Source organism: Eubalaena glacialis, chromosome 6 (assembly GCF_028564815.1).
Source record: "Eubalaena glacialis isolate mEubGla1 chromosome 6, mEubGla1.1.hap2.+ XY, whole genome shotgun sequence".
NCBI lineage: Eukaryota > Metazoa > Chordata > Mammalia > Artiodactyla > Balaenidae > Eubalaena > Eubalaena glacialis.
The window spans coordinates 140,391,056-140,418,772 of NC_083721.1; the positions used below are offsets into that span (position 1 = coordinate 140,391,056).

General features: G+C 38.9%; 1 protein-coding gene across 1 annotated transcript in view; it reads left to right on the forward strand.

Annotated features, from left to right (window-relative positions):
* Positions 1-1,095: 1,095 nt before the first annotated feature.
* MRPL3 (mitochondrial ribosomal protein L3) overlaps positions 1,096-27,717 on the forward strand; it is a 42,442-nt gene continuing 15,820 nt past the window's right edge. Inside the window, exons 1-6 of the mRNA XM_061193686.1 lie at positions 1,096-1,344; positions 2,357-2,541; positions 3,580-3,671; positions 5,574-5,672; positions 15,354-15,453; positions 17,072-17,132. Of these exons, the coding sequence (XP_061049669.1) occupies positions 1,253-1,344; positions 2,357-2,541; positions 3,580-3,671; positions 5,574-5,672; positions 15,354-15,453; positions 17,072-17,132 (629 nt within the window). The 5' untranslated portion in view covers positions 1,096-1,252. The remainder of the gene's footprint in view (positions 1,345-2,356; positions 2,542-3,579; positions 3,672-5,573; positions 5,673-15,353; positions 15,454-17,071; positions 17,133-27,717) is intronic.

The window sequence follows — 27,717 nt, forward strand, 5'->3', positions numbered from 1 at the left end:
TCAAATAACTGGGAAGCCAGGCTAAGATGAGAAAACAAAGCAAACATTTAGAGACTGTGCTTTGTTTTCTAATTTTTATTTTTAGAGAACAGTCCAAGTAGTTACCAGGAATTGACCATTGCCTGGACTTTTTAAGCTAGGGTAGCCAGATCTTGAATAAAAGAGGGTCTTGAAATAGCTAAACTTTTAAGTTTTTATTTCTGAATTTCTACAAATACCCATTTGACAAAGAAGGAAACAAACTTTTGGAGTAATAGAATGAATGCCCAAGATACATCCATGGTGATTATGTTTATTTCCAACTAAGGTGTATTAGGTATCTATTCAGTGACTCAAAATGAGAGTAATCGTTTATTCTCTGTGGCAGTTTCTTCTGGTCAGGAACCCATGAGTTCCTTGGCTGGGTGGTTCAGGCTCAAAGTCTTTCATGAATTGCAATCATCTGAAAGGTTGCCTGGGACCAGAGGATCCCCTTCCTAGGTGGTTCACTCCTAGCTGGAAATTGGTTCCTCTTCACATGGGTCTCTCCACAGGGCTGTTTGAGTGTCTGCAGGACATGACTGCTGGCTTTCCTCATAGGGAGCCGTCCAAGAGCCCAAGACACTAGCAATACCTTTTATGATCCACCCCTGGAAGTCACACATCATCAACTTGGCCATATTCTACTAGTACATGCCAACCCTGTTTCAGTGCCGACTCTGCCCATCTGCCAGATGTGCTATTTTGGACCAGCGCCAAAATTCTAAGTCTGTGTTCCCTCATTTATAATATAAAAATAACAACCTCCCTTCAGGGCTGTTTTGAACGTAAGCCAATATAAGATTATCAAGCGCTGCGTAGTACAATGAGCTGCCCCACAACAGGCATTACTTAGAAGTGATTTCGTTTCCTTAGGAAGCCTGTCCCTAGTTCGCCTCATTCTCCTAAAGTTTAAACTCCGAGCATCCTTTTTTTTTCCACCCCTGGAGAGCCGAGTCAGTCAGACCCCACCCTCCCCAGCCGACTCGATCCCGACGTAGGACTATTCAGGAGGCGGAACTCTAGTTCCCGGGGCTCACCTCGGCACCGGCGCGCTTTGCGAACGGACCGGAAGTGGCTCCGGCAGCTCTTCTTCGTCCGGAAGGGCAGTCGTAGGCGGCCGGCTGGACAGTTCGGGAGGACCGTGCGGACTGGGTCGCCGGCGCGGGGACGCCCTGAAAGCGGAGCGGCGGGGCGCCCGGAGGTGAAGGGGTTGCGCCCTCCCGGCCTAGTCATGCCCGGTTGGAGGCTGCTGGCTCGGACCGGCGCTCGGGTGCTGGACCGCGGCGCGGGCGGCCTGGGCGCTGCCCGGGGCTCGGAGAACAGGTGGGTGCGGAGGAGAGACGAGGGTGCGGGGTGGTCCCTGCACCTGTGGCCTCGGGCTGTGGCCTGGCCCGGCGCCGGGTAGGAGGGGGTTCCGTCCAGGCCTGAAGAGTAAGAATCATTGCTGTAAGGACGTGCCCTTTGAAGGATGGAAGGGGTGGGGTTTTTTGCTTTTTAATGCTGATGAGCATTAAAACAAGCATTACCAAGGGCAATAATATTATCTGCCAATTAGTGAGTGTTTACTCTGTAATAAATGTTCTGTTAGGAACATTAGGCTCCTTAGGTCATGTAGCCTCACGTTAGAACTGCTATCATCCGTTTTACAGATACCATCATTTTCCCGTCCTATCATTATTCCGTTTTGCAGGTAAAAGGGAAGTCTAGAGAAAAGTGATTTGCCCAAGGTCACTTAACTAATAAGTGCAAAATTGGGACTCTAGCCTGGATGTATCTACCTGTCTACAAAAGAGATAGATCGCAGGAAGATTTACTTCCTTTCTGGCCCTCCTGGCAAAAATTACACATCTCTTTCCTGACCTCCATCCCGTAAGGTCTTTCTTGGTGTGTTCAGCTAGTCACAGGTAACGTCTTTTACGGATTTTAGAATTTGCACACCCAGTTTCTTCACCACTCTGAGCCAAGACCATGTCATTGCAGGGGTTTATTAGAGAAAGATCAGTTACCCCACATTTTGTCACCTCTACTGGGTGTAAACTGTTAAGGTACATGTTCTAGTGGACCTGCGGCTTCTCTTGTCTACATAGGACTACTCTGTTAGAAATCTGTTTATCCCAGAGGAGAAGAGGAAGAACTTTTCCTCCAGGGTAACTATTAACAGTTGAAATATGAGCCCCATTATTATCATGAGGAATGTCGGGGAAAAAACTGGAACAGAATCCAAACCCTTTCCAAAGGCCCTGACTACCCTTTCCAACTCATGTGACCTCCCTTCTGTACATTAAGTGGGGAACCTTTTGAATTGTGCTTTGTTTTCTAATTTTTATTTTTACAGAACAGACATCTGGCTGTTGGTTAGAAGTCTCCATGGCAAGAGTGGTACTTGGTGGGATGAGCATCTTTCTGAAGAAAATGTTCCCTTTGTTAAGCAGTTGGTCTCTGATGAAAATAAAGCCCAGTTAGCAAGTAAACTCTGTCCTCTGAAAGATGAGCCGTGGCCTATACATCCTTGGGAACCAGGTGGTTATTTTGTGTATGTTGTGTTCTCATCGCCTAATTACTGTCTGGCTGGCACGTTTAAAATCATAGTGACTTCTGAATCAATTTATCATCTCTTTAATTTATTTTTCATGTCTTAAGTGTGTCTGTTTCATTGTGGTTTGCTTTGCAAGTATATTTCCAGCATCCTAGTCTACTGTTAGTGAATGTCTGATGATCATCAAGACTTCCTCAAGAGACTGCTTTGTAGGTGAAAAGAGAATTGTTCTGCAAACGTTTTCTTGTTTTCTTCAGATGAAAAATAATATAAAATAAATCAGGGAAGAAAAGCTGGAAGAGTGTGATCTAAACTTTAATGTATCACACAGACATTTGTAGCTGGGGTATTCTACCACTCCACGCCTGCCAAGCATAAACCCAGAATCAGCTCTTTGTGCCTGGTAGAGTGCTAAATCCATGTGTGGCCAGACCAAAAAGCATAAGGCCTTTCCTGTTCATGGAGTTGTCGTTGGTTGGGGGTTATTGTGGCTGTTGAATTGTTTAATGGCTAGAATTCTTAGTGGAGCAACTTTATCAATTTACGCAACAAATCTAAGTGTCATGGTGGGCGCTGACATATTTTAGCAACATGACCACTTGTGTCATCTCAATAACTCCAGCTAACTTCTTAGAATTTGCGTAGTAGATGTTTCCTAATTAATGAGGTTGGATATGAATTGATATTAGGAAAGTGAAGCATAATGATGGATTTATCATGCCCTCTATTAATACCACTATTTTAAATACCAGAATATATCAGTTTAACTATTTTCGTTATTTTGTATGGTTTTCTTATATTTTTTATTTTACAGAGATTTATTGAGTACCAATATATTATGTCAGGCATGGCTGAAGGCACTTATATCTGTAAGGAACAGTTGTATTTTACTGTATGAATATATCAGCATGTTTCTTATCTGCTTGCTCCTTATATGAAACCAAAATTTAGGAAATACCGTTGTATCGTGTTGACAAATGTTGAAAAGTCTGTGTGAATATTGACTTGTTTTTAATTGCCAGGTTCCTCTAGAGTAGGCCTTATTGCACTGAAGTTAGGCATGATGCCCTTATGGACCAAAGATGGTCAGAAGCATGTGGTCACATTACTTCAGGTAAGAAAGAAACAGAAGATGTAACAAATCTATGTGTGTGCTGAGATTTATTTGTGCAAACCTAAATGGGCAATATTTGTATCCTGAAACATTTGACTGTGTGGTGAAGAAGAGGTAAAGTCGAGCATAGACACTGTAAAAGAGCTTTACTTCTGATGGTGTCAGTGAATGTTCTCACTCATGCCTGAGTGGTGGCTTTCTTCATACTGGCATTGGGATAACTGGGGCAATGAATTAAAAAAAAAAAATTGTAACCTAGCTTCTTACAGATCTACTAGTTTAATTCATAATCAGAAAAAAATCTCAGTCCCATCTTATTTTCATTTATGGAGTTCTTTCAATTCCAAATTGTAATTTTGATCTCTTTACTAACTCAGAATGTAACACTTTTGTCTGGGGAAGCAGCATTTTGTTCTCTGAGATAAGGTTAAACTCCAATGGTTAAGAATGTAGGCCCTGGAACCAGAATACCTCAAATGTTGGTTCTGCCATTTTCTAGCTGTGTTCCTTGGAGCACTGTGTCTTATCTGTAAAAGAATAATTTTATTCTGTAAAAGAAATCACTGTGATCTCCCTCAAAGGGTTATTGTGAGGCTTGCACAAGATGCTAAATGTCAAGCACTTAAAATTTAAAACAATATTAAATATCCAATAAATGTTAGCTGTTATTGTCTTTATCATTATTATAAAAAGATCACTGATAAAGTTGAGACCTTCATTCCCCAGATCACTTTGAACAGCTCAGTTCATATTGGAGTCAAGCCTTAGACAAGCAATTAGGCAGGTGATGGGGAGTAAAATGAGACCTCATGCACGTAAGTGCTTCCAGTGCTGACAGGCACAGGTGACCTGTAAGCCCTTAGTAAGTTTTTACTGACTCTGAATGATCAAGGAAAGGATTATAGTTTCTGGAACTCTACAGAACTTTGGGAGCTTTTAGGAATGGTGGGTGGGATTGTCAATTGGTACAGCTGCTTCAGGAAATAGTTTAGCATTATGGAAAAGTTGAGGTACGTGAACCTGTGGTCTCCCAGTTCCACTCCTGAGTGTTACTAGAAAATGCGAACAGATGATTTATAGCAGCATTACTCTTAATACTCCAAAAGTAGAAATAACTCCCATGTCCATCATGGTAGAATGAGTAAATAAATCATGGTGTATTTACATGATGGAATGCTGGGTGGCAGTGAAAATGGACAGAATAGAGCCGCACACAACAGTATGGGAGAACCTTACCAATAGAATCTTGAGTGAAAGCAGGAAAATATGGAGGAGTATATGTGGTCTGACTCCATTTACATAAAGGTTCAACAGGCAGCACTGAACTATGGATTAAACAATACTTTCAAAGGTAGTAATTATAATGAAAAGTTAAATGATTACCATAAATGTCAAGAGAGGTGGTTATTTCTTGGACAGTTCTTCTCAAACTTTACCTCAGAATCACCTGGAGGGCTTATAAAACACAGGTTCTGATTTAGTAGGTCTTGGCTGAGGCCTGAGAACCTGCATTTTCACGGAGTTCCCAGGTGACGCTGCTTGCCTGGGGACCACACTTTGAGAGCCACTGCTCTAGGGGTAAAAAGGGTGGGGGGGGGAATGGGTGTGAGGGGGGGATTGGGAAGAGACACAGAGGTTTGGGGGATTTTTGACATTCGTAGTGGTTACATATTTTCTTTATAAATACTCATTTTGTTGTATATTTGTGTTTTATGCAATTTTCTGTTTGTGTTGTATTCAGTATTTGACAGTGTTTTTTTAAGAGTGTGGTTGGTATGAGAGGGATGGTGAGATAAGAAACTTTAGGGAATTCCTAACTGTCCGAGGGCCTCAGTGTGGCTGGTATGTAATGTTAACATGTGTCCTGGCACATACTTAGTTTTTTTATGTTTGTTTTTTTAGGTACAAGACTGTCACGTCCTAAAATATACTCCAAAAGAAAATCATAATGGAAAAATGGCAGCCCTGACTGTAGGAGGAAAAACTGTATCACGTTTCCATGTAAGGGTGCACTTTCATTCCTAGAATAGTGCATTTCGTTAGTTTTAGACCTGAATTCTTTGAGATTCTGAGTTCTTTAAGTTTTGAGGATATCCCATAGCCACAGACTTGTCCAGGAGGTGAACTGTGGATTTGTGGGGAGGCAGTCTGATAGAGCCACTGACCCCAGGAGTGTGGGAGACTTTAAGTTTGCTCCAGTACCTCCCTTCACTGTCTGGAACAAGTAACTTCACTTTCTAAGCTTCAGTATTTGCCCAGATGTAAAATGTGGATAAAAATACTACTTACCTAAGAGGTTTGGTACCAGGATTACGTGAGACTTTTCACATGTGCCTGGCATGTAACAGACACTCAAAAGATGGTAGCTATTTGATTATTTTGTGGTTGTTTTATGTTTAATTTCATTTCTTTTCTAAATTGTCTCAACTCTTGACTCCAACAGCATGTGAGGATTAATTTTTCATATATTAGAAGTTTTCAGTATTGGGAAGAAAGCTGTGTATGAAGTCACATCAGATTTTTCTGAATAAAGTGTATTTCCCAAGTAGAATACTAATAGAATGCTGAGTTTGTAGTTTAAATGTGAAAAAATCTGCACAATTAGTATTTTGGGGGGTTTGGGGATGACTAAAAGCAGAGAATGCCTTTCTAGAAATGGTGATGGTTTTCACTAATGGCTGCTGAAACATCTTTAGGTTTACTACAACGTTGCTTGTCTCTAGATTAACATTTTTCCATTATAAGTTATTTATGAAATGAACATGAATCAAAGTTAGGAGACAACCTGTTCTGTGCAGCTGTCAAAACTAGCAAGTGTTTATCGATTGCCTCCTATTTCCTTGTCATAGTTAACTTTTGAGCACTTATTACTTGCTGGGTATGTAGGCATTAAGTCTTTTACATTTATTAACTTACTTTTTCAGACTCTAAAGATAACAAAGTTAAGTAACTCCCTCAGGGACACCCACCAATAAGAGGTAGAGTGACAGACTCTGAAAGCCTTACTTTGTTAATTGTGTCTTGGTTTCCACCCTTTGGGAATACATAGGGAAGGTGGACTAATTTGGCTATCTCAATACAGTACTATAAATGCAACAAGCGCGTTGGCCAATTCTGCTTTTGGAAATCCTAGGAGGTTTCACAGGGAGGAGACCAGAAAGGAGGATGGGTGCTAAAGGCATGCCAGGCAGAGTGGGCTCTGCAGAAGCAGGTGCATGGAAGAACATTGGTGCTTGGGAAGAGAAGGGCCATGTGTCTGGATCTTAGTGTGCAGTCGGGGAGAATGTGGTAAAGGTGTGACAGGTGGGGTTGTCAGGATGGAGGGCTAACAAGTTTAGACTTCATCATGTAGACTTTGAGGAACTTTCTGAATTCTTTAACGAGGGCAGTGGTCAAATTGTTATCATGGTTAACTAAATTAGAAGATGCCAGGTGCAGGGAGGACATTTAGGAGGTTGTTTTAAGCCCTCAGGGAGAGTTGATAAAAGTCTTTTGCCCCAGAGCAGTTGTACTGGGCTTGGAAGAGGCAGGGATTATAAAAGACCAGGTGAGTGTGAGCGTGTGGGAAGAGGACCCAGCAGGTCAGTGCTCATGCCATGACCTGGGACAGGGACAAGGAAGGGGATGCTTTGGAGGAAAGACGTGTTTGAAGTGTTTTAGAAAATCCAGGTGGAATTGTCCTATAAGTATATACTGATCAGCAAATTGGCGCTGGTTGGAGTCCTATGGTTTAATAGGCCTATCTCGTAAGTATTAGAGGACTTAGCTATTTTTGCATATTATGGTAGTATAGTTAGTTTATTTTTCATTAAGCCTTCATAGTAATATCTGCTATTCCTGATAGTTTATTGCCTAATAATTACAGGGTTCAGATAATACCACACTAATTAAAAACACAATGTGATATTTTGGGAAACATTTTTTAAAATTGTCAAATGTTTGAATTTTTAAGTGTGAAAATATTTGCCCAACTTCCTGTGAATCATGTGAACAATTCTTCAGTTTGATAGACACCTCTGTTTTCTAATTGATTGTATTTCTGTGTTTTTGTTAGGACTAGCACTGTCATCTTTATTTCATTACCAATTTTGTAAATTTTTGACTCTACAGCCTTGGTATTTGTAAGTCAGGTGTCCTGTTGGGATAATCCATTCTGCTCCAGCAGATTTGTGAACATTACTTCCTTGGGACTGTGCAGTAGTGGGAAATGAGTGGACGTGGGATAAGAAGAGCTGAGTTCTTCCGTGGCTGCCAGTAGCTCCTTCACTCCACCTTTTTGAACAGCCATTTTCTTACCCATGAAGACAAGGGATTGGACTTGATGGTATCTGAATTCTCTCCCAGTTCTAAGTCTCATGTTGGTTCTCAAATATTTTAGTTTTTAAGAAAAAACAAAAGTTCCCCTCCAAAAATGAACTTGTCAGCTCAATTTATTCTATTTTACTTAGTGGTAAAGATAGTCTTATTGATGAAGTCTTATTAACATAATAACTAAACTATTACAGAAACGATAGTACTTTTATTTCTACTTTCATATTTGAGACTCTGGTCTTCATACCTTAAGCTTTATCTCACCAATGAATATATAGCACAGCAGGGTGATTTGGATGCTGTATTCTTATACTGTGGTGAATTTTAACCACTTACCTGACATAAACTTTTAAAACTGTTCACTACTCTGGTATAGAAGTGCTACAGAGGCCCTTTTATTCTTCAAGATATTACTTTTCTAGGACCAGAGGTCATGTATTATAATATTAAGAAAAAAGTTTTGTCTTTGAATGACCTTTCATCAGAATAGGATGTGAAAATGAAGTTCTAGAATTCTTTATAAGTAAAGCATTTTGGTTCAGAAAGGAAAAAGGTTTTTGAAACTAAAAGTATACAAACTTTCTCTTACCTATTGTAACCCTCAGGGAAACTGCAGGTAGATTGATTATAGAGGGTTTGAGAGAGAGAAGAGACACCTATGAATAGGTAATATTAAATAGTTAAGCATTCTAAAATGAGTTGATTGAATCAGTTTTATTTATAATAGGGCTAGAATGTTTTTTTTTTTTTTAATCTGTAAAGAATTTATGCCTCCAAGAAACTAGACTGCTTTGCTTTTGCTATTTGTGTACCTTATAATAAATAAAAACTGATGTGGTACATAGTGTTTTTGAATAAGGAAGCTAAGTGGCCTTAAAGTTGGTTAAATCAATTCATCTTAGGAGCAGAGAAGCATTTTCATTGTGAGGAGGATAATTGCAGAGAACTGAAGAGGGAGGAAAAAAATGCAACCTCATAGATAGGCTTATCCAAGTGTGATGCTGCTATCAGTCTTTTAAATTGCCTTTTGAAATCATTTATTTGGAAGTTAGAGGGGAAAAAAAGCCCTCTGTTACACTGCTGTTGACTCAACTCAACTTGAACATCTGGTTTTTCTCAGGACAGATACCCAATTAGTTTTATGATATTTTGATTTTAAAAGAAAAAAAGTATTCACTTTTAGTGAAATTGGAAGATAATCAGGAAATATGTATTACCTTTGTCCTTTTTATGTCTCAGTCTATAGTTACTTAGTCAAGATGTTTATCTTGTCCATTTTGTATTACTAAAAAAAGTACAGGATTTTTCTCATAAGCCTCCTGGAATACTTAAAAACCAATATTAATAAAATAATGTGTTTTAAATTACCAGGTGGAATATGTGAAGGTCAAAAATAAAATTGAAGTCTGTTCTAAAATTTAATAAATCTGAATCCAATACATCAGGAAAATAATTTTAAGGATACACATTTTTAAAATTTTTATTGAAGTTTAATTGACCTAAAACACTGTTAGTTCCAGATACACAACATAGTGATTCAGTATTTCTGTACGTTACAAAATGATCCTCACAGTTACCATCTGTCACCATACAAAGTTATTACAATATTATTGACTATTTTCCCCATGCTGTACATTTCATCCTCCTGACTCATTTATTTTGTAACTGGAAGTTTACCTCTTAACCTCCCTCACTTATTTCACTCATCCCCTCCACCCCATCCCCCTCTGATAACCACCTGTTTGTTCGCTGTATCTATGAGTCTGTTTCTGTTTTGTTACCCCTGTTCATTTGTTTTTTTAGATTCCACATATAAGTGAAATCATATGGTGTTTGTCTTTCTCCATCTGACTTATTTCACTTTGCATAATATCCTCTAGACCCATCCATGTTGTTGCAGGCAAGATTTCATTTTTTTCATGGCTGAGTAATATTCCATTGTGTGTGTGTGTGTGTGTGTGTGTACACATATATACACATCTTTATCCATTCATCTAGCATTGGACACTTAGGTCACTTTTGTATTTTAGCTATTGTAAATAACACTGTGATGAACATAGATGTGCATATATGTTTTCGTATTAGTGTTTTTGTTTTCTTTGGAAGAATACCCAGAAATAGAGTAACTAAATTATGTGGTATTTCTATTTTTAATTTTTGAGGAACCTCCATACTGTTTTCCGTAGTGGCTGCACCAATTTACATATCTGCCAACCGTGCGCAACGGTTCCCTTTTCTCCGCATCCTCTCCAAAACTTGTTATTTCTTGTCTTTTTGATAATAGCCATTCTGACAGGTGGGAGGCAATATCTCATTGTGGTTTTATTTGCATTTCCCTGATGATTAGTGATGTTGAGCATGTTTTTTCAAGTGTCTTGGTCATTTGTATGTCTTTGGAAAAATGTCTATTCATGTCTTCTGCTTATTTGTTAATTGGGTTGTTGGGTTTCTTTTGCTGTCAAATTGTATGAATTCCTTGTATATTTTGGATTTTGACCCCTTATCAGATATATCTTTTGCAGATATCTTCTTCCATTCAGTAGGTGGTCTTTTTGTCTTAATAGTTTCCTTCACTTTTTAGTTTGATGTAGTCTCATTTATTTATTTTTGCTTTTGTTTCCCTTGCGTGAGGAGACAGATCCAAAAAAATTTTGCTAAGATCTAGGTCAAAGATTGTACTACCTATGTTTTCTTCTAGGAGTTTTATGGTTTCAGGTCTTACATTTAAGTCTTTAATCCATTTTGAGTTTATTTTTGTATATGATATGAGAAAGTGGTCCACTGTGATTCTTCTGCATGTAGCTGTCCGATTTTCCCAACAACATTTATTGAAGAGGCTGTCTTTTCCCCATTGTATTTTCTTGCCTCTTTTGTCATAGATTAGTTGACGATTTAAGTGTGGGTTTATTTCTGGGCTCTCTATTCTGTTCTGTTGATCTATGTGTCTTTTTGTACCAGTACCATACTGCTTTGATTACTGTAGCTTTGTAGTATAGTTTGAAATCAGGGAGCATGATACCTCCAGCTCTGTTCTTCTTTCTCAAAATTGTTTTGTCTATTCTGGGTCTTTTGTGTTTCCATACAAATTTTAGGATTTTTTGTTTTGGTTCTGTGAACAATGCCATTGGTATTTTGGTAGGGATTGCATTGAATCTTTACATTGCCTTAAGTAGTATGACTATTTTAACAGTATTAATTCTTGCAGTCCATTAGCATGGTATATCCTTCCATTTCTCTGTGTCATCTTCACTTTCTTTCATCAGTGTCTTTTAGTTGTCCAAGTGTAGGAGGTCTTTTACCTCCTTGGTTAGATTTATTCCTAGGTATTTTTTTTTTTTTTTTGATAATTTGCAATTGCAAGTGGGATTGTTTTCTGAATTTCTTTCTGATAGTTCATTGTTAGTGCATAGAAAAGCAACAGGTTTCTATATATTAATTTTGTATCCTGCCACTTTACTGAATTCATTTATTAGTTCTAATAGTTTTTTTGATGGCATCTTTTAAGATTTTCCATATATAGTATCATGTCATCTGCAAACAGTGATAGTTTTATTTCTTCCCTTCCAGTCTGGATTTCTTTTATTTCTTTTTCAAGGAGCCACATTTTTTAATGAACTTTTGTGTTTGCTTTTGTGGAAGAAGTGAGTATGACTGAGGATGAAAAACAGGGGCCTTGGTAAAAGCGATGTTGAGTATCAGTCTTAGATTTCAGCATATGGGAAGTGAAACCATAGAGAATGACGGGAGTGAATGTATGTTATCACTGTTGGAAGAAAGGGTGGCCTCCCAAGGGGACTCTGTGAGGTAGAGAACAATCTTCTGTGGACATCCAGAGCAGAGCTGTTCAACATTTGTTGCACAGTCCCACTGGGGGGCTCCAGGGAGATTCTCGGGGGGCTGTGGACTGATCCAAAAACTAAAGTTCTCTGCTTATAGGCCAATGCCACCCAATTTCATGTCAGCTGAGGACAGCCTACTCAGTAAGTTATAAAGGGGCACAGTTCTTATTTCAAACTGAAATTAGCAAGTAACTGAAGTTTGCTGCATATTCAAATACATGTTCTTCAGATAAGTGTGGCTTATCACTGGACCTGGGACTAGACATGTATTTAACAGACTTTCAGTGAGCTTTGGAAGTACATAGTAGAGGGAGATTATAGGCCAACAGACTGGCATGGGCAGGCACAGGTAAGCATACATAGAGTACTGTGGCTCATTGGGGTCCTGCAGGTGCTTCGTTTAGGATCAGAGGAGAAACAGAGGGAGCGGGAACAGCAGGAAGATAAATATTATTGCTTATATTCTCATGAAAGAGGCTCTTCACATCAGGAAGTGGTACAGCTTTTTTGGTAAGTCTTACAGTATCTATATCAAGAGTTAAGAATTAAAACAGAAAAAAAAAAGACAACAGGACATTATGGTAAGGAAATAAGTTGTCCATAAAGTTTTCTATTCAAGGGTATTTTCTATTCAAGGATATTTACAATAGCAGAACAAAAAAGCAGGGGTGGAGGGAAGAGCAGACAGTAGGACCTGCCAGGAGCTGGGGATGGAGCAGCCACTACAGTCTCTGCTCTCTAGAAGCTTACATTTTGGTGGGCTTGGGGGTGAGACAGGGAAGCTATTGCACAGAAGATAAACAATTAAAAAACATGTATTGTGACAGATGGAGGGAAGTGCTTTGAAGATTAATAAAGTGGGCTGAGGGCATTGCAAGAGACAGAAAGTGGTGCTATTTTAGGTAGAATAATCAGGAAAGGTAAGTTGATATTTGGATGAAGACCTGAATGAAGTGAGGGAGCATATTATACAGAAATCTGGTAGAGGCGTGAGGAGAGACATAGGTGAGGGAGGTTAAGAGGTACAGACTTCCAGTTGCAAAATAAATGAGTCATGGGTATGAAATATACAGTGTGGGGAATATAGTCAGTAACTACGTAATATCTTTGTGTGTGACAGGTGGTAACTAGACTTATAATAGTGATCATTGTGTAATATATAGAAATATTGCATCACTTTGTTTTGCACCAGGAACTCACAGTGTTATAGGTCAATTATACTTCAACAAACAAATTCATAGAAAAAAGATTTCAGTTTTGTGGTTACCAGAGGCAGGTGATGGGGGAGGGGAAATTGTATGAAGGCAGTCAGAAGGTACAGACTTCCAGTTACAAGGTAAATAAATACTAGGGATGTATGTACAACATGATAAATAACACTGCTGTACATTATGTGTGAAAGTTGTTAAGAGTAAATCCTAAGAGTTTTCATCACAAAGAAAAAATTTGTTTTCTTTTCCTCTAATTTTTTATCTATATGAGATGATGGATGCTCACTAAACTTATTGTGATAATCTTTCCATGATGTGTCAAGTCGTTATTCTGTGCACCTATAATAGTGAGGCAGACATTTTCTACAGCTGTAAATAGCATAGACAGTTTAAGACTATGGAGAGGAAAAGGGAAAGGGAAAAAAATCTGGCAGAATGGCATTCCAGGCAGGGGGACCAGTATGTGCAAAGGACCTAAGGCTGTTGTTTAGTGAGTTCTTAGACGGGTAAGGAGCACATTGTCCCCGTGGCAGGGCGAGCTGGGAGGAGAGTAGGTGGTGTAGAACCTTGGAAACCATGGTGAGGACTTAGGACTCGATTCTTCTGCATAAGATGCAGGCCATTGTGGAGACTAACGTAACTTGAGTTTAGAAGGATCATGCCAGCCTGTGAATGGAGAACATACCAGGGGGTCAGGAGTATAGAAGTTGGAGACCTGATAGGAGGCTACTGAAATAATCCAGACAATATACGGCTGGCTGGGGTGGGGGTGAGAAGTGGCTGATGTGGGCTATGTGTTTAAATAGAGGCTACAGGAATGGCTGATGGATGGACATGGGATGTGAGAAAGAGAAGAGTTGTAGGTGACCATAGAATTTTTGGTCTAAACAGAAGTATGGAGCTGCTGTTTATTGAGATTCGGAAGATGAGGAGAGCAGGCCTGGTGGGGCAGGGGCATGTTGAGTTCAAGTTTAGACGTGTTAAACTTGAGTTGTTGTGTGACATCAAAGTGAAATGTTGACTTGGCAATTGGGCAGAAGAATTTGTAGTTCAGAGTAGAATTTGGGGTGGATGTTAGAAAAGTGGGTCATTAGCCTGTGAAAGAACCAGGGAGTAGTAGCTGGAAGTGGAGTGGAGGCCTTCCAGGGAGAGAGCAGCTGCCCGTGCCAAGCAGTGCTCGTGGTGACCAGGGCATTTGGTGATTTTGACCAGCATGTTCCGTTGAGTACGAGGGGCTGGAAGCTCCTGATGAAAGCCTTGTCGTGGGCAGGCACAGAAAGATTAGCTGGAGGAGATAATGTGGCCAAGGAAAAGTTTGTGTTTTAATGTGAGTTATTGTGATTCTTCTATGCTGCTAGGAAAGTTCCAGTGGAAAGGGGGAAATTGTTGATTCAGAAGATGGTGGGGACAGTTTCAGGAGTAAAGCCATTGAGTAGGTGAAAGGAGGTAGGAGTCAGTACACAGTGAAGGATTTGGCTTTAATAAGACCATGGACAGTTCATCTGTTATTGTGGTTCCCAGCCCCAAATTCACATCAGAACCATATGGAGTGCTGAAAAAACGCTGACACCTGGATGCCCCCTGAGACCGGTGAAGTTACAGCCTCCAAGCTGAGGCCCTGGCCTTGGTGTTCTCTGAAAGCTGCCCTTGTGCCTCTTGTGCACCTGGAGTGGGATGGGAGGGTGATGATTGATTTGGTGGTAAAAGCTTGGGGAAGGGCTCTCGATTCTTCTGTTTTTTTCAGTGAAATAAGAAGCAGCATTATCAGCTCAAAGCAGGGAGAAGGAGGGGAGAGTGCTGGAGGTTTTAAGAGGATGTGGCGGAGCTGCCTTGGGGAGTGAGAGGGATTTAACAGGGGAATGTGGGTTGGCCAGGCCACACTGGGACTCACTGTGAAGTCTGGTTGTACATTTGAATGTGACTTGTCATGTTTTCTCCCAGCTGCTTGGACACAGCAGGGAAATTAGACAGAGTCAGATTTCCCAGGATTGGGGTTCTTGATACAGACAGTCTCCAGTCAAAATCCAAATATGAGCATGACTGTATTTCTTTTCCTGTGGAACAAGAGTCTTTCCCCGTATACTTTGAGCTACACTATGCCAGTTCTTTATATGAGCTACACTATGCCAATTCTGAGTGTGATGGATGAAAATCTCACCTCCCTTAAATAAGGTCAATAGAGTACTCTTTTGTTCATTGGGGAGGCAGAGTGCTCTTTAATTTGTTTTCCTGGAGTGTTAGTAACTTAGTTTAGATCTCTAGGCATTAAATTCTGCTTTTTGTAATTAATGTGTTACTTATATGTGCTGCTTTTCCTCTAGAAATCTACATCTATATTGGAATTTTACCAAGAACTTGGATTGCCACCAAAACAGAAAGTTAAAATCTTTAATGTAACAGATAATGCTGTAATTAAGCCAGGTAATCTGAGGTCGGGGAGAAGAGGGAGGTAAAAATACCCAAATATGTGATTTGTTTAATGTCAGCCCTTTCAATAAAGCTGAATTCACAATACAAAGTCCCAAACATTTACTTTTAAATATAGAACTGTATCTGATTTAATCACTAGGGACAAACAAGTCTTTTTCTTTTTTAAGTGGAAAGAACTGTAGAGAATTCTTTGTTTTCCATGAAAGAGGGAGGAACGCTTTTGTTTTTAATGTACAGAAAGTTTCACATTTGGAAAAGCCACGCCAAATAAATAAACGAACTTTTAAAATGTGAAGTTCACTGTTTGTAGGCTGGCATTTTATTAAGTGAAGAGTAGACTCTCACTGAGATAGGATAATTTGAGAAAATGTAGCCTGAAACAGGAAAGTGACTGACCATAGCACCTTGTAAAGATCTTAAATGTAAAGATTCTTACTTAAAAATTTAAAAGTATTTTACCAACTCCATGGGATGTGAAAAAGTAAGATTTGGCAGTATGATTATATTGGTTCATATAGTTAATGGCATTTTGATGTCTTTGAACTTCAGAAAAGCTCCGTGATCTCTTGAACTTGAGTTCTCTAACAGGTAGACTGTAGAAGGATGTTTTAAGATTTGATATTTTAATACCTGAACTGAATTTCTTGAAGTAGAATACAATTGCAATAGGCCTTATTAATAGGGGCAGTAGAGTCAGCCTTGATGTAAGTTAGAATTGAAGGTATTTTTTGAAGTGCAAGTTTTTCATCTTGAGGTAAAGTACATGGAATTAAACTAACAAGTATAAAAATTAAGTCCACATTAACTTTTGCTGTAGCACAAACCATATGATAATTTTTTGTGTGTGGGTGATAAATGGTCAAATATCAGCAGTTCAGGTCATTCAACCTCGCAGAAATTCAGTCACTTTTTAATCTCCCCTATTTTTTCTTAAATGAAGGTTTTTCTCTGCTCATATAAATCCACGTTGGGTCCTACCTTAAAGGACACTAAACCTACAGCACTTTACTCCCTGTTTTAAACAAACAAAAATAGCTTTTGATTACATTCTTTACTACATTGGTTCCAGCTTTAAAAAAAAGAAGTCTTTTACTGGATGATGTTAAAGTTGATTCCTATTTTTGGATAACTTATCTCCAATAGGAAAAAAAAAAAAAGACTTGATCCAGCCCCAGTGTTTTTTGAGTCATTCTCTTATTTTTATTTTCCTTATTTGAAATAGGAAATACATCTTAACATATTGTTATTCATAGAAACAACCAAGAATCTCATGTATTTATCAGCAGGAACAGTGTTGTCACAGGAGTTGCCTGTTTCAGCCAGTATCACGTTGGCCTCTGTGAAGGCACAAGCGCGCCAGTGGCCGTGGACTGTTGGCCACTCCAGCACCATGTGCCCCATCCTTCAGCCTACATACAGTCCATTAAAATACATTTGTTGAGCAGTTTTATTATTTTATTGTTGACATTTCTAATAATTAAAATTGCGGACGAGACTCTCCTGACATTTTGAAATCTGATAGCTAGAAGGCTTCCTGTATGTAGTTTATGTTTAATGAAGTTGTTTTTGGGCTGATTTCATACTGATTTTTTGTTTTCTTTTCATAAAGGCACTCCTCTGTATGCTGCTCACTTTCGCCCGGGACAGTATGTGGATGTCACGGCCAAAACGTAGGTCCACGTAACAGGTTTTTTCCTTTTTTCCTTGTATATTAAAAAACAGCAGAGTGAGTGAAAGAAGTGCAGCCTTTCAAAGTCAGTGAATAAAGGATAAGTAACCATTATTCTCATTCATAACTCTAATCCTTAATGTTACTTATGGTACTGGTTTTTAAATTGCACCGAATTAGTTGTATGTGAAGAGTTCACTTTGGGTTACAGCTTTTAAACTGAGATGTGTGCTTCTTGAGATGGGATTAAGAGAAAGGTCCACTACTGAGTTCCTTGTGGGCTGGGCCCACATCTGTTTGAAGACCAAAGGCGGCATACGGTTTGTTGGTGAAAGATACAGGAAGCAGTTAAATTACAAACATCTTGCACTATTTGCGATAGTTGTGCTTAAGGTTCCCCTAAGGTAACTAACTGTAAAGCATTTTTGGAACTGTGTTAAAATCCTGTCATGAGCTGAAAGAAGAAATAGGATTACACCTTAGGCGTCTTCAACAGCGTGGCATCATCTCTTGGCACTAGAAGAGACCTCTTCCATAAAAGCAAAATATTTTGTTATGTGTAAACAAGGGTTCAAATTTGGTAGAAATTAACACTTAATTTTCACTCTAACAGAAATGCTGACTTTGAATCATACTTATGTTGGGTGGTGGTATTTGGGGTACTGTAGTTTTTTTTTAATATCTTACCGTCTGTTAAGATAAGCCCAGTACTGGCTACGTAATCTCCAGGAAACATTTAGATCTTATAGAAGTAGTTTTTCAAAAATCAGTTGAGGTTATCTCACTATGGAATGAAGTCACCAAACCTTTAAATATGTTTATATAGAAATTGTTCAGGGACTTCCCTGGTGGCTCAGTGGTTAAGAATCCGCCTGCCAATTCAGGGGATACAGGTTCGAGCCCTGGTCCAGGAAGATCCCACATGCTATGGAGCAACTAAGCCCGTGCGCCGTAACTACTGAGCCTGTGCTTTAGAGCCCGCGAGCCACAACTACTAAGCCTGCGTGCCACAACTACTGAAGCCCGCGCACCTAGAGCCCATGCTCCGCCACAAGAGAAGGCACTGCAGTGAGAAGCCCACGCACCGCGATGAAGAGTAGCCCCCGCTCGCTGCAACTAGAGAAAGCCGGCATGTAGCAATGAAGACCCAACTCAGCCAAAAATAAAAAAATAAAAATTTTAAAAAATAGAAGTAAATTGTTCAGTATCAGTTGTTAGAATCCACATGATCTAGGCTAAGCTTAACTCCAGATATCAGCTCTTTTCTATGTGGCTTGCAGGATCTTAGTTCCCCAACCAGAGATCAAACCCTGGCCCACGGCAGTGAAAGTGCCCATTCCTAACCACTGGACCGCCAGGCAATTTCCCAGCTCTTGTCCATTCTTGTTTCTTGTTCTATCAACATAGATGGTAGTTTCACTGATTTATGTGCCTCAGTTTTCTTTTTGGAATATTCTGACTGAGAACTCTTTGAAAATGAACAGTGGCCCACTGGTGCTCTGGGTTAACCTTAGAATCACAGTGACTGAGACAGAGCAGTTTCTTATATCCAAGGAAACCAGATAAATCCAGCATCAGTTTCCTAAATGCGGTCAGATATTTCTTCACTTCCACATTATTACTGCCTACTTTTAAATACGGGCCATTGCACACAGGTCCTAGGGGCCTTAACTTTTGATTAGCTATTTAGAAGTGGAGTGGGCTAGGTTGGCGGTGGAGTAGAGGAGAGTGGGGCCTCTTTAAAGAGACTGTGAACCTTCCTCTTTTTCTCCCTGCTTCCTGCTTGTTGCAAACTCATTCCTACTTGCTGGGGTGACTGAAATTACTGGTCTTTTGGTAACGTTTGTCCTGCCTGTCCTTGTGAAGAAGTCAAAATATTGGAGCTGTAAAGCTTTGGTTTGAGTAAGTGGGGAGATGTGTGTGTTGTGAATCAGATGGTTTTACTTTTTAAATTCCTGAATTATTACGTATAATAAAATGCCTCACGGTAATTTGTTAATTTACACACAGTTAATAATGTGTGCATTCCATTACATATTTTACAGGGTAAATGAGATACTCAGGAAGCCCTGCAAAGTCAGATTCCTTTGTTAGCAGATGCTCTGTGGCAGTGTTTGTGACTAGCTTGGGTTGGAGCCTAGCCTTTCAGTGCCTGTGTTCACTAGATGCTTTCATTTCATATGCTACTGTTGGGTTTCCTTGGCTTCCTAAAAGCTATTTTTAAAACTTCAGGCTTCTCCTTGTGAGTGTAAAGTAGCAGGAGAGTGTGTTGGTTTTGTTTTGTGTTTTAAGATCGTGTACCTAGAAAACAAGAGTGTGTACAGCCATGTGCCAGCCTCAGGACTAGATGGCTGATGAGAGCTGGGAGAGTAACTAACCCTGGGATTTAGAGTAGTTGACATTCAACTCTGGAAAAGGGGCACCTGCATTTGAGAAAACCCTCATTGTTGTGTGGGCTGCAGTACCGTCTTCTGTTTGACTTTGTGTAGCATGTGCACTGTACTCTGGTGTGCGTACCTTTTCGGGGTATTACCTGAGATCAAAATGAAACAGACTTTGACATTTCACTAAATGTTGCCAATGGCTACAGCTCTTGGAGCTGGCATGTTATTATGGCCTCAGGATGCTTGTAAGTGCTTGCGAATTTACAGAGCTCTGTCCTCATGTGGAGATGTTTTGGATTCCTCCTGGGTGCAGGCTTAGGTCTCAGCTACACCCAGTCCTGGTGGAAGCTGTCTCTTTGCCGTTGACTTTCCTGTGCATGTGTACGTGCACGCACACATGAATTTGCTTGCTTTTCTTTTTCCTTTTTAAATTCTTCTACATCCTTTCCCTGATGCTTCTCAGTTTTTGGACAGTTCACCCTGCTTGGAGTTTTAGCCCTCGCAGCCAGTGAGAATGTTTTTTTTCCTTGTTGACTGTAAATGGAACCATTATCTTTTGGACATAGGCTCGAAGTCCTTGCAGTCTCTTGCTATGGCTCACTTACAGCCAGAGATTTTCTACCTTGTCCTCCATTTTCAGCCCCTGTTTTAAAATTTTGAAACTTCTGGGCTCCATTGTCTTCATTATTAATCCCGTTACAGGTGCAAACACTAGAGAAAAAATGGTGCAGTGACATGGTTAGGTCAGATGAGGGACATGGGTTCACAGCCTGGAGCATCATTTCCCACACTTGAGTGGGCTTCACAATCTCCCCTGCCTCCACTCCCCCACCAATCTTCAGATTCATTAGATCTGGGGTAGTGCCTGAGAATTTGCATTTCCAATAAGTTCCCAGGTTGTGTGGATGCTGCTAGCCCAGGGACCACACTCTGAGAATCACTGGACTGGAGAATAGTCAGGAGCTCACCGGTGGACCTTCTTTTCCTGCTGCTCCTTTACCCAGCACAGAGTCCCAGTGCCTGCCTTTTCTCAACTCTACTCAAATTATAACATATGAACATCTGTTTTAAAGCAGGCAAGTCTAATTAATCCAGTTTCAAATAACATTGTCAGTAAAAGCAGGCCTTTGTATTACCCACATTTTAGTTAGCATGAAACTGAAAACTGGTCTCCTTAGTAACTGGCTTCATCATCTCCTTTCCATTAGAGATTAATTTGAGACTTTTTTCTTAATTGAAATTGTTCATTTTTCTCACGTTGTAATAGTGATATTTAATGGTTAAATCTATACTTATATTTCAAGTTTTTTACCTTATACCTTCAATTTTAATTGCTGGATTAAATATACTTTAGAAATAACTAAATAAGAAAAATTAAAATGGAAAAGTACTAATTTAAGAAAATACAGTGTTAATAGAATCTTTCTACTTCAAGAAAATTGTCTGCAGACATTTTCTTTTTAGTGACCAGTAACCAACAGTAGCAGCCTCTTGAAGGCTTCCTTAAATTTTTAAAATGTTCCTCTTTTAATGATTGCATTGGGAAATCTGCTTACACTGAAAGATACATTGTATTTACCTGTGCTGAATTTGGATATAATTTTCTATATAAATAAGTAAATTTACCATTGTTGCATTGGAGTGTGAGGTGAATATATATTTACTAGAGTTCTTTTTAATTTTTAATATTTTTTTTTTAATATTTTCATTATGTCTTAATTTTAACTTTGCATCTTTATTTTTTTTATTTTTTTTATTTTATGGCTGTGTTGGGTCTTCGTTTCTGTGCAAGGGCTTTCTCCAGTTGTGGCAAACGGGGGCCACTCTTCATCGCGGTGCGCGGGCCTCTCACTATTGCGGCCTCTCCCGTTGCGGAGCACAGGCTCCAGACGCGCAGGCTCAGCAATTGTGGCTCACGGGCCCAGCTGCTCCGCGGCATGTGGGATCTTCCCAGACCAGGGCTCGAACCCGTGTCCCCTGCATTGGCAGGCGGACTCTCAACCACTGCGCCACCAGGGAAGCCCCTAATTTTTACTTTTAAACCAGAAATAGTTTTTCATCTAAAAGGTCTGAGTTTACAAATTTAGATTATATGGGAAAGATCTTTACATCTAATATATAAAACCATTCTAGCAGAATAATTTTTCACAGTTTTCATTAGGCTGTAAATAGGTAATAAGGCCCAGTCTTTGAAATATGTCAGTTTTATGTAATTTATTCTAAATAAAATTTAAAGTCTAGCACATATATTGATGCGTTCCCCACACCATCACCACTACCCACTTCCTGTACTAGGACCCTTTTAAAGATTATATTCTTGTTCTGTAATTATATTCCACCATAACTTCTAATAGATGATGGGTTTGGGGGTCTAACGTTTTCCCTTTCCTTCTCAGTTTTGAGGCGGAAACCTCTCTAGATAATATATGAAGAGTGGGTGAGATAAAGTATGACTGTTGATTCCACCCTCAACATAGGATGTTTAGTCCATTGTTTTCTGTTGAATCCTAGCAGTGCTTATTTTAACTTGTAGAGTTTTTCTTTTTTTAAGGAAAGAAATCAGAAAAGAATTAAAGTAAGATAAAAATAAAACTGTAAAAATGCATTCTGCAGTGTTTAGGAGAAAATGTTAGGTCTCTGTCTCAGAGGACTTGAAGGACACAGGTGGTGATGCATCTATAACGGTGGGCATGGGGGCACTTTCCTGCCAGGTGTCTTACTGAACTTTGAATTCATGACAGTGGCAAGCCTGAAGTAATTTCTTGAATCCCAGATTGAAATCAGAAAACAGCTCATTCAGCTACTTCTTTCTGAGTGAAAGATAATCTAAAACTCTGTCTACGAGTCTGGGCTAATGAAAACAACCCATATATATTTTCAGGCACAATCATATTACTTTAATAGCAATTTCTGGCATAATCTTACTATTTTTGAAGTTAACAGTGCCCTTTAAATTCGCATTACCCTTTGGCCTCAAAATAGAAAACTAGGCCCTTACTTTGATAATGTTATCCCTGGTAGTAAAAATGAAAGGAGTTGGGGAGAGTTAATTTGGGTTCTTTCATTAAAATATCAAAATGTGTACAGAAATATTGTCCATCAGAGCCTTAAGGTGATTAAAAAGCCAGGTAGGTTCTTAACAAAGCAAAGACTCTTCGGGCTGTGTGAGCAGTCCTGCACACTGTTCAGAGAAGGGTGCCTGCACATGGTCAGAAGCCTTCCCCACTAGCTTGTTATTCTGACTGGTGGGTGTTTGCTGGGAACTCCGAGGGAAAGCAAGGTGGATGCTGCCTTCAGGGAACAATTGCTCTCCAGCCCTGCACATTTGCAATTTTATTTCATTTTTAATAAGTTACTTTATTTACTAGTTATTCAAAGCAGTAAATTTTTAAGCATACTATTGAAACAGTTTTCAAAATGAGTAAACTATAGGGGGAAATAGTCTCTGTAAAAAATAATCCCTCTTCAGTCAGTCAAAGTGAGTGTCTCATCAGAGGTGGTCTAGGGAGTGGCTGAAAGCATGGATCTGCTTCTCAGCAGCTCTGTGACCTAAACAGCTTCCTTAACCTCTCAGTCGCCTCATCTTTAACATGAGACTAATTACAGCACCTACCTTACAGCCATGTTGTAAAGACTGAATGAGATGATGCACAGAAGGCTCTTAGCTCAAGATCTGGGACATAGTGAATGCTTAGGAGTATTGGCTGCTATCGCTATTGCTGATATTACTGTTTTTTCATTTGTTTCAAAATTTTAAAGGAAAAATCTGTTTTCCTCAATAGGAAATATCTTTTTAAATGAATTAACAACATTAAGTCATTAGGAATTAGATTGTGGTATTTTCTAATACATCAAATTATTGTCTCTTACTTTAGACTGTTTTGTATAGCAAAGTAGTAGCTTTACAAAGCACTCTAGGTAATTTTAAGAATACATAATACCTGCTACATCTAGAATTTACAGTGTAATGAGGATGCCCTTGAAATAACTCCATGCTTCTCTGATATGCTACTTTATTTTTGCTTTACTCTATTTTTCAAGAGGCAGTATGACCTGGGTTAAAAGCGTGACCAGATACTTTCATTTACCAGGCATTTGACCTTGGGCAAGTGGCTTAACCTCTCTGGATGTAGATTTCATTATCTTTAACATAAGGGTTTGGGAGTAAATGGTTTCTAAGGTTCCTTTCTTTTTTTTTTTTTTTTTTAATGTGGGTTTTTATTTTTTTAAGTATAGTTGATTTACAATATCATGTTAGTTTCAGGTGTACAGCAAAGTGATTGAGTTATACATTACATATCCTTTATCATGTTCTTTTCCATTATGGTTTATTACAGGATATTGAATATAGTTCCCTGAGCTATACAGTAGGTCCTTGTTGGATATTTATTTTATATTTAGTAGTTTGTATCTGCTAATCCCAAACCCCTAATTTATCCCTCCCCACCCTTTTCCCCTCTGGTAACCATAAATTTGTGTTCTATGTCTGTGAGTCTGTTTCTGTTTTGTAAATGTTCACTTGTATCATTTCTTTTTTAGATTCCACATATTCTAAGTTTCCTTTCAATTCTAAAAATGTGTTTCCAAAAAATAATCCCTCAGTTTTCCAAGTGGCATAACTCACTGTTTTCTATATTAATGAAGAAGTAATACTCAGAAAACTGTCGTGTCTTTTCATGATATTGCAGAATTATTTGAGTTTTTGAGTTTTCTTCTTTGAGAAGAGCAGACTGAACTCAGGACAGCAAACGTGGTGTTCTGGGTTTACTTAGAACAGCTGGAAAATGCTCCCTTCTGTAAGAGGACTCAAAGGAATCACTGCACATTTGGCTCTTTGTACTATTGAATGAGCTAGATTTGATGTCAGAAAGCTGTAAGCGGTGCACTCTTAGCAGTCAGTTGTTGATAAAAATATTCCCAGATACTGATGGGAGCTTTATAGGTTTTAGACATAAACAGAATACCTGCAGTTCAGGTCATGCTGTCACAAATTCATCCTGGAGAGTAACAGCCATACAGATCTTCCATGCCAGCTTTTAACTGTATGTGATGGGACAGAGCAACTGGAAGATTCCACCATGACTTACCTGTGTGCTCAGGAGCTGTTTTATATCACTGATGGAATAGGTTTAGACAACAACACTGAGTTGAGTAGAAATTGACTCCCAGCATTTACAGGGATCTTCAGTGGCAAGGGCAAAACTCAGTGATGGGAATTTTGGAGGAATTTCCCTGAGGACTCAGAATGGATGGACTAGAGAGCACTCCTCACCTCATGGACATTTTGTTTTATCCCCATATACAAGTGTATCCAGAACCATGCAGTCAAAGGCAGTTTCCCACAAAGTGCGGAAATACATGATGGGTTTGTATTAAAACCTGTGTGTCTGCTGGTAGACATTTAGGCATTTGTCAATGTGACAGGGAAATGAAATTCATAGTAGTATTCTCTAGAGATTTATAGAATGCAGTTGGAAACACTAAATTATGCATTCTCTTCTGCAAGATTCTTACAGTCAAACCTTTAAGCCCCTCCTCACCTTTTCTTAATATAATCTTCATAAACTTTTGTAAAAGACAAGCCCATTATACAGCATTTGGAAACTACAGGACAAAATAAAGGAAATAATCATCTCTCTTCCTAAGACACAGTTATAGCCAGTAACAAAATTACTCTGAGTTCTCTAGGTAGGGCACTAGGGTTAGATGCTGCACAATCCCTGCACTTCATGAACTTAAAGTATAGTAAGGAAATACACCCAGAAACAAGGGCAATAAAGTCTAAATTTAAATCGCATCTCTGAGAATTTTTGATGAAGTTTTGGTTTTAGCAAGTATGAATGCTCTAAATAAAATAAATTTTTTATGTTTTCCTAATTTTCAGATATGTTTCACTAAATTTGGAACTTCTAACATTGTGTTCTTAGCTGATTTGAATTTTCCTTTATTTGGTTTTTTCTGCTGTCATTAAAAACTGCAGCAGAAAAGGGGTGGGAGAGATAAAGTATGTTACGTGTTTTATATCCTATTTAGTAAAGTGAAGGTATTATTTTATGTGACCTGTGAAAACCTTATGTTTGAATTCTGCATGGGTTTGCTAAGTGTAGATTCGTTCATATCTTGCTTTTGTTTCGTTTTTGTTCTCCAGTTGGGCGACAACTGAGAGAAACAACAGAATAGACACCTGTGCCCCCTCCGTGGAGCAACAGGTGCCCTCTGTTCTCCGTAGTCTCAATTCAGCCAGTGATTTGTCACATCATGTGTGTCTTACCCTTTTGTTTAAAGGTTATTTATTGAAGAGGCTCCTGTTGTACACAGTATAACAACATGATGTGTTCTAGAACTAGATTGAAAAACAGTCTGTAATTGGCTGACAGTAATTAGCACTTTCAGGATACCACTTTGATTTTGTAATCGTTTGCTGGTAAAATGAGCTAAATTATCTCCTGTAATTTACCTGGAGTGTTTTTTACTGGTGCACACATGCGTGCTCTCTCTTTAAGCAGGAGATGAATCAGTTTGAGAACTCAGAAGTTACCAACAAACTTTCTACCAAGAATGACCAGTGTTAGAATGCCGTATTTTGAAAACATGCTCATTTTAGATTTGGCATTGCCAGTCCGTTCCCTTGTTTTCTTTAAAGTGTTATTTGCCGGGGCTTCCCTGGTGGCGCAGTGGTTAAGAATACACCTGCCAATGAAGGGGACATGGGTTCGAGCCCTGAACTGGGAAGATCCCACATGCTGCGGAGCAACTAAGCCCATGCACCACAACTACTGAGCCTGCGCTGTAGAACAACTGAAGCCTGCGCACCTAGAGCCCATGCTCTGCAACAAGAGAAGCCACCACAATGAGAAGCCTATGCACCACTACAAAGAGTAGCCGCCACTCGCCACAACTAGAGAAAGCCCACGTGCAGCAACGAAGACCCAATGCAGCCAAAAATAAAATAAATGAAATAAATAAATTTATAAAAAATTTTAAAAAATGTTATTTGCCAAACAATATCATAAGGTCAAATGACTCTTTAGGTACTTCTTTTTTATTTTTAAATTGCAAAGCATTTATTTTTCAAATATCAATATATTCTAAAATTCAGCGTTAAGTAGAAATATTTGTTAAGTTTCTGAAGCAAAATTTCAGTAAAATATTTGATTATCATAGTTTCCCTTCTTAGATGTTAACCTTGCAAAGTTTATAGTGACTTTTCAATGAATATATGTTAAATTTCTGTTTTAGCTCTTTGATCAAGCATAAGCATTATTTTGAGTTTTGGAGGCAAAAAAAGAATTATGTACAGGCACGCCTTGGAGATACTGCAGTTTGGTTCCAGACAACGGCAGTAAAGCGAGTCAAGCTTTTGGTTTCCTAGTGCATATAGAAGTTATGTTTACACTGTACTGTAGCCTGTACAATAATAGCATTATGTCTAAAAAAACAATGTATGTGCCTTAATTTAAAAATACTTCATGGCTTAAAAATGAACGAAATATAATGCCATTTTCAGCGACATGGATGGACCTAGAGATTGTCATACAGAGTGAAGTAAGTCAGAAAGAGAAAGACATATATCGTATAATATCACTTATATGTGGAATCTAGAAAAATGGTACATACGAACTTGTTTGCAAAGTAGAAATAGAGTCACAGATGTAGAAAACAAACTTGCGGTTACCAAGGCGGGGGAAGGGTAGGGTGGGATGAATTGGGAGATTAGGACTGACATATACACTACTATATATAAAATAGATAACTAATAAGAACCTACTGTATAGCACAGGAAACTCTACTCAGTGCTCTGTGGTGACCTAAATGGGAAGGAAATTTTAAAAAGAGTGGATATATTTATATGTATATCTGATTTACTTTGCTGTACAGCAGAAACTAAACATTGTAAAGCAACTATACTCCAATAAAAATTAAAAAAAAAAAACTTCATGGCCAAAAAGTGCTAATCATTATCTGATCACACAGGGTTGCCACAAACCTTTTAAATTGTAAAAACCACAGTATCTGCGGAGCATAATAAAACAAGGTGTGCTGATCAGTGTACTCCATAAGTGATGTGTTCAGTTGATTAACGTGAAAAAAGCTACATTTAAATTATTCATATACAAATAACTTTTGACATGTGATATATTATTCGACTGTTCTATACATATTCATATTATTTTTATGCTGGTTTCTTGATTTATCTAAAAC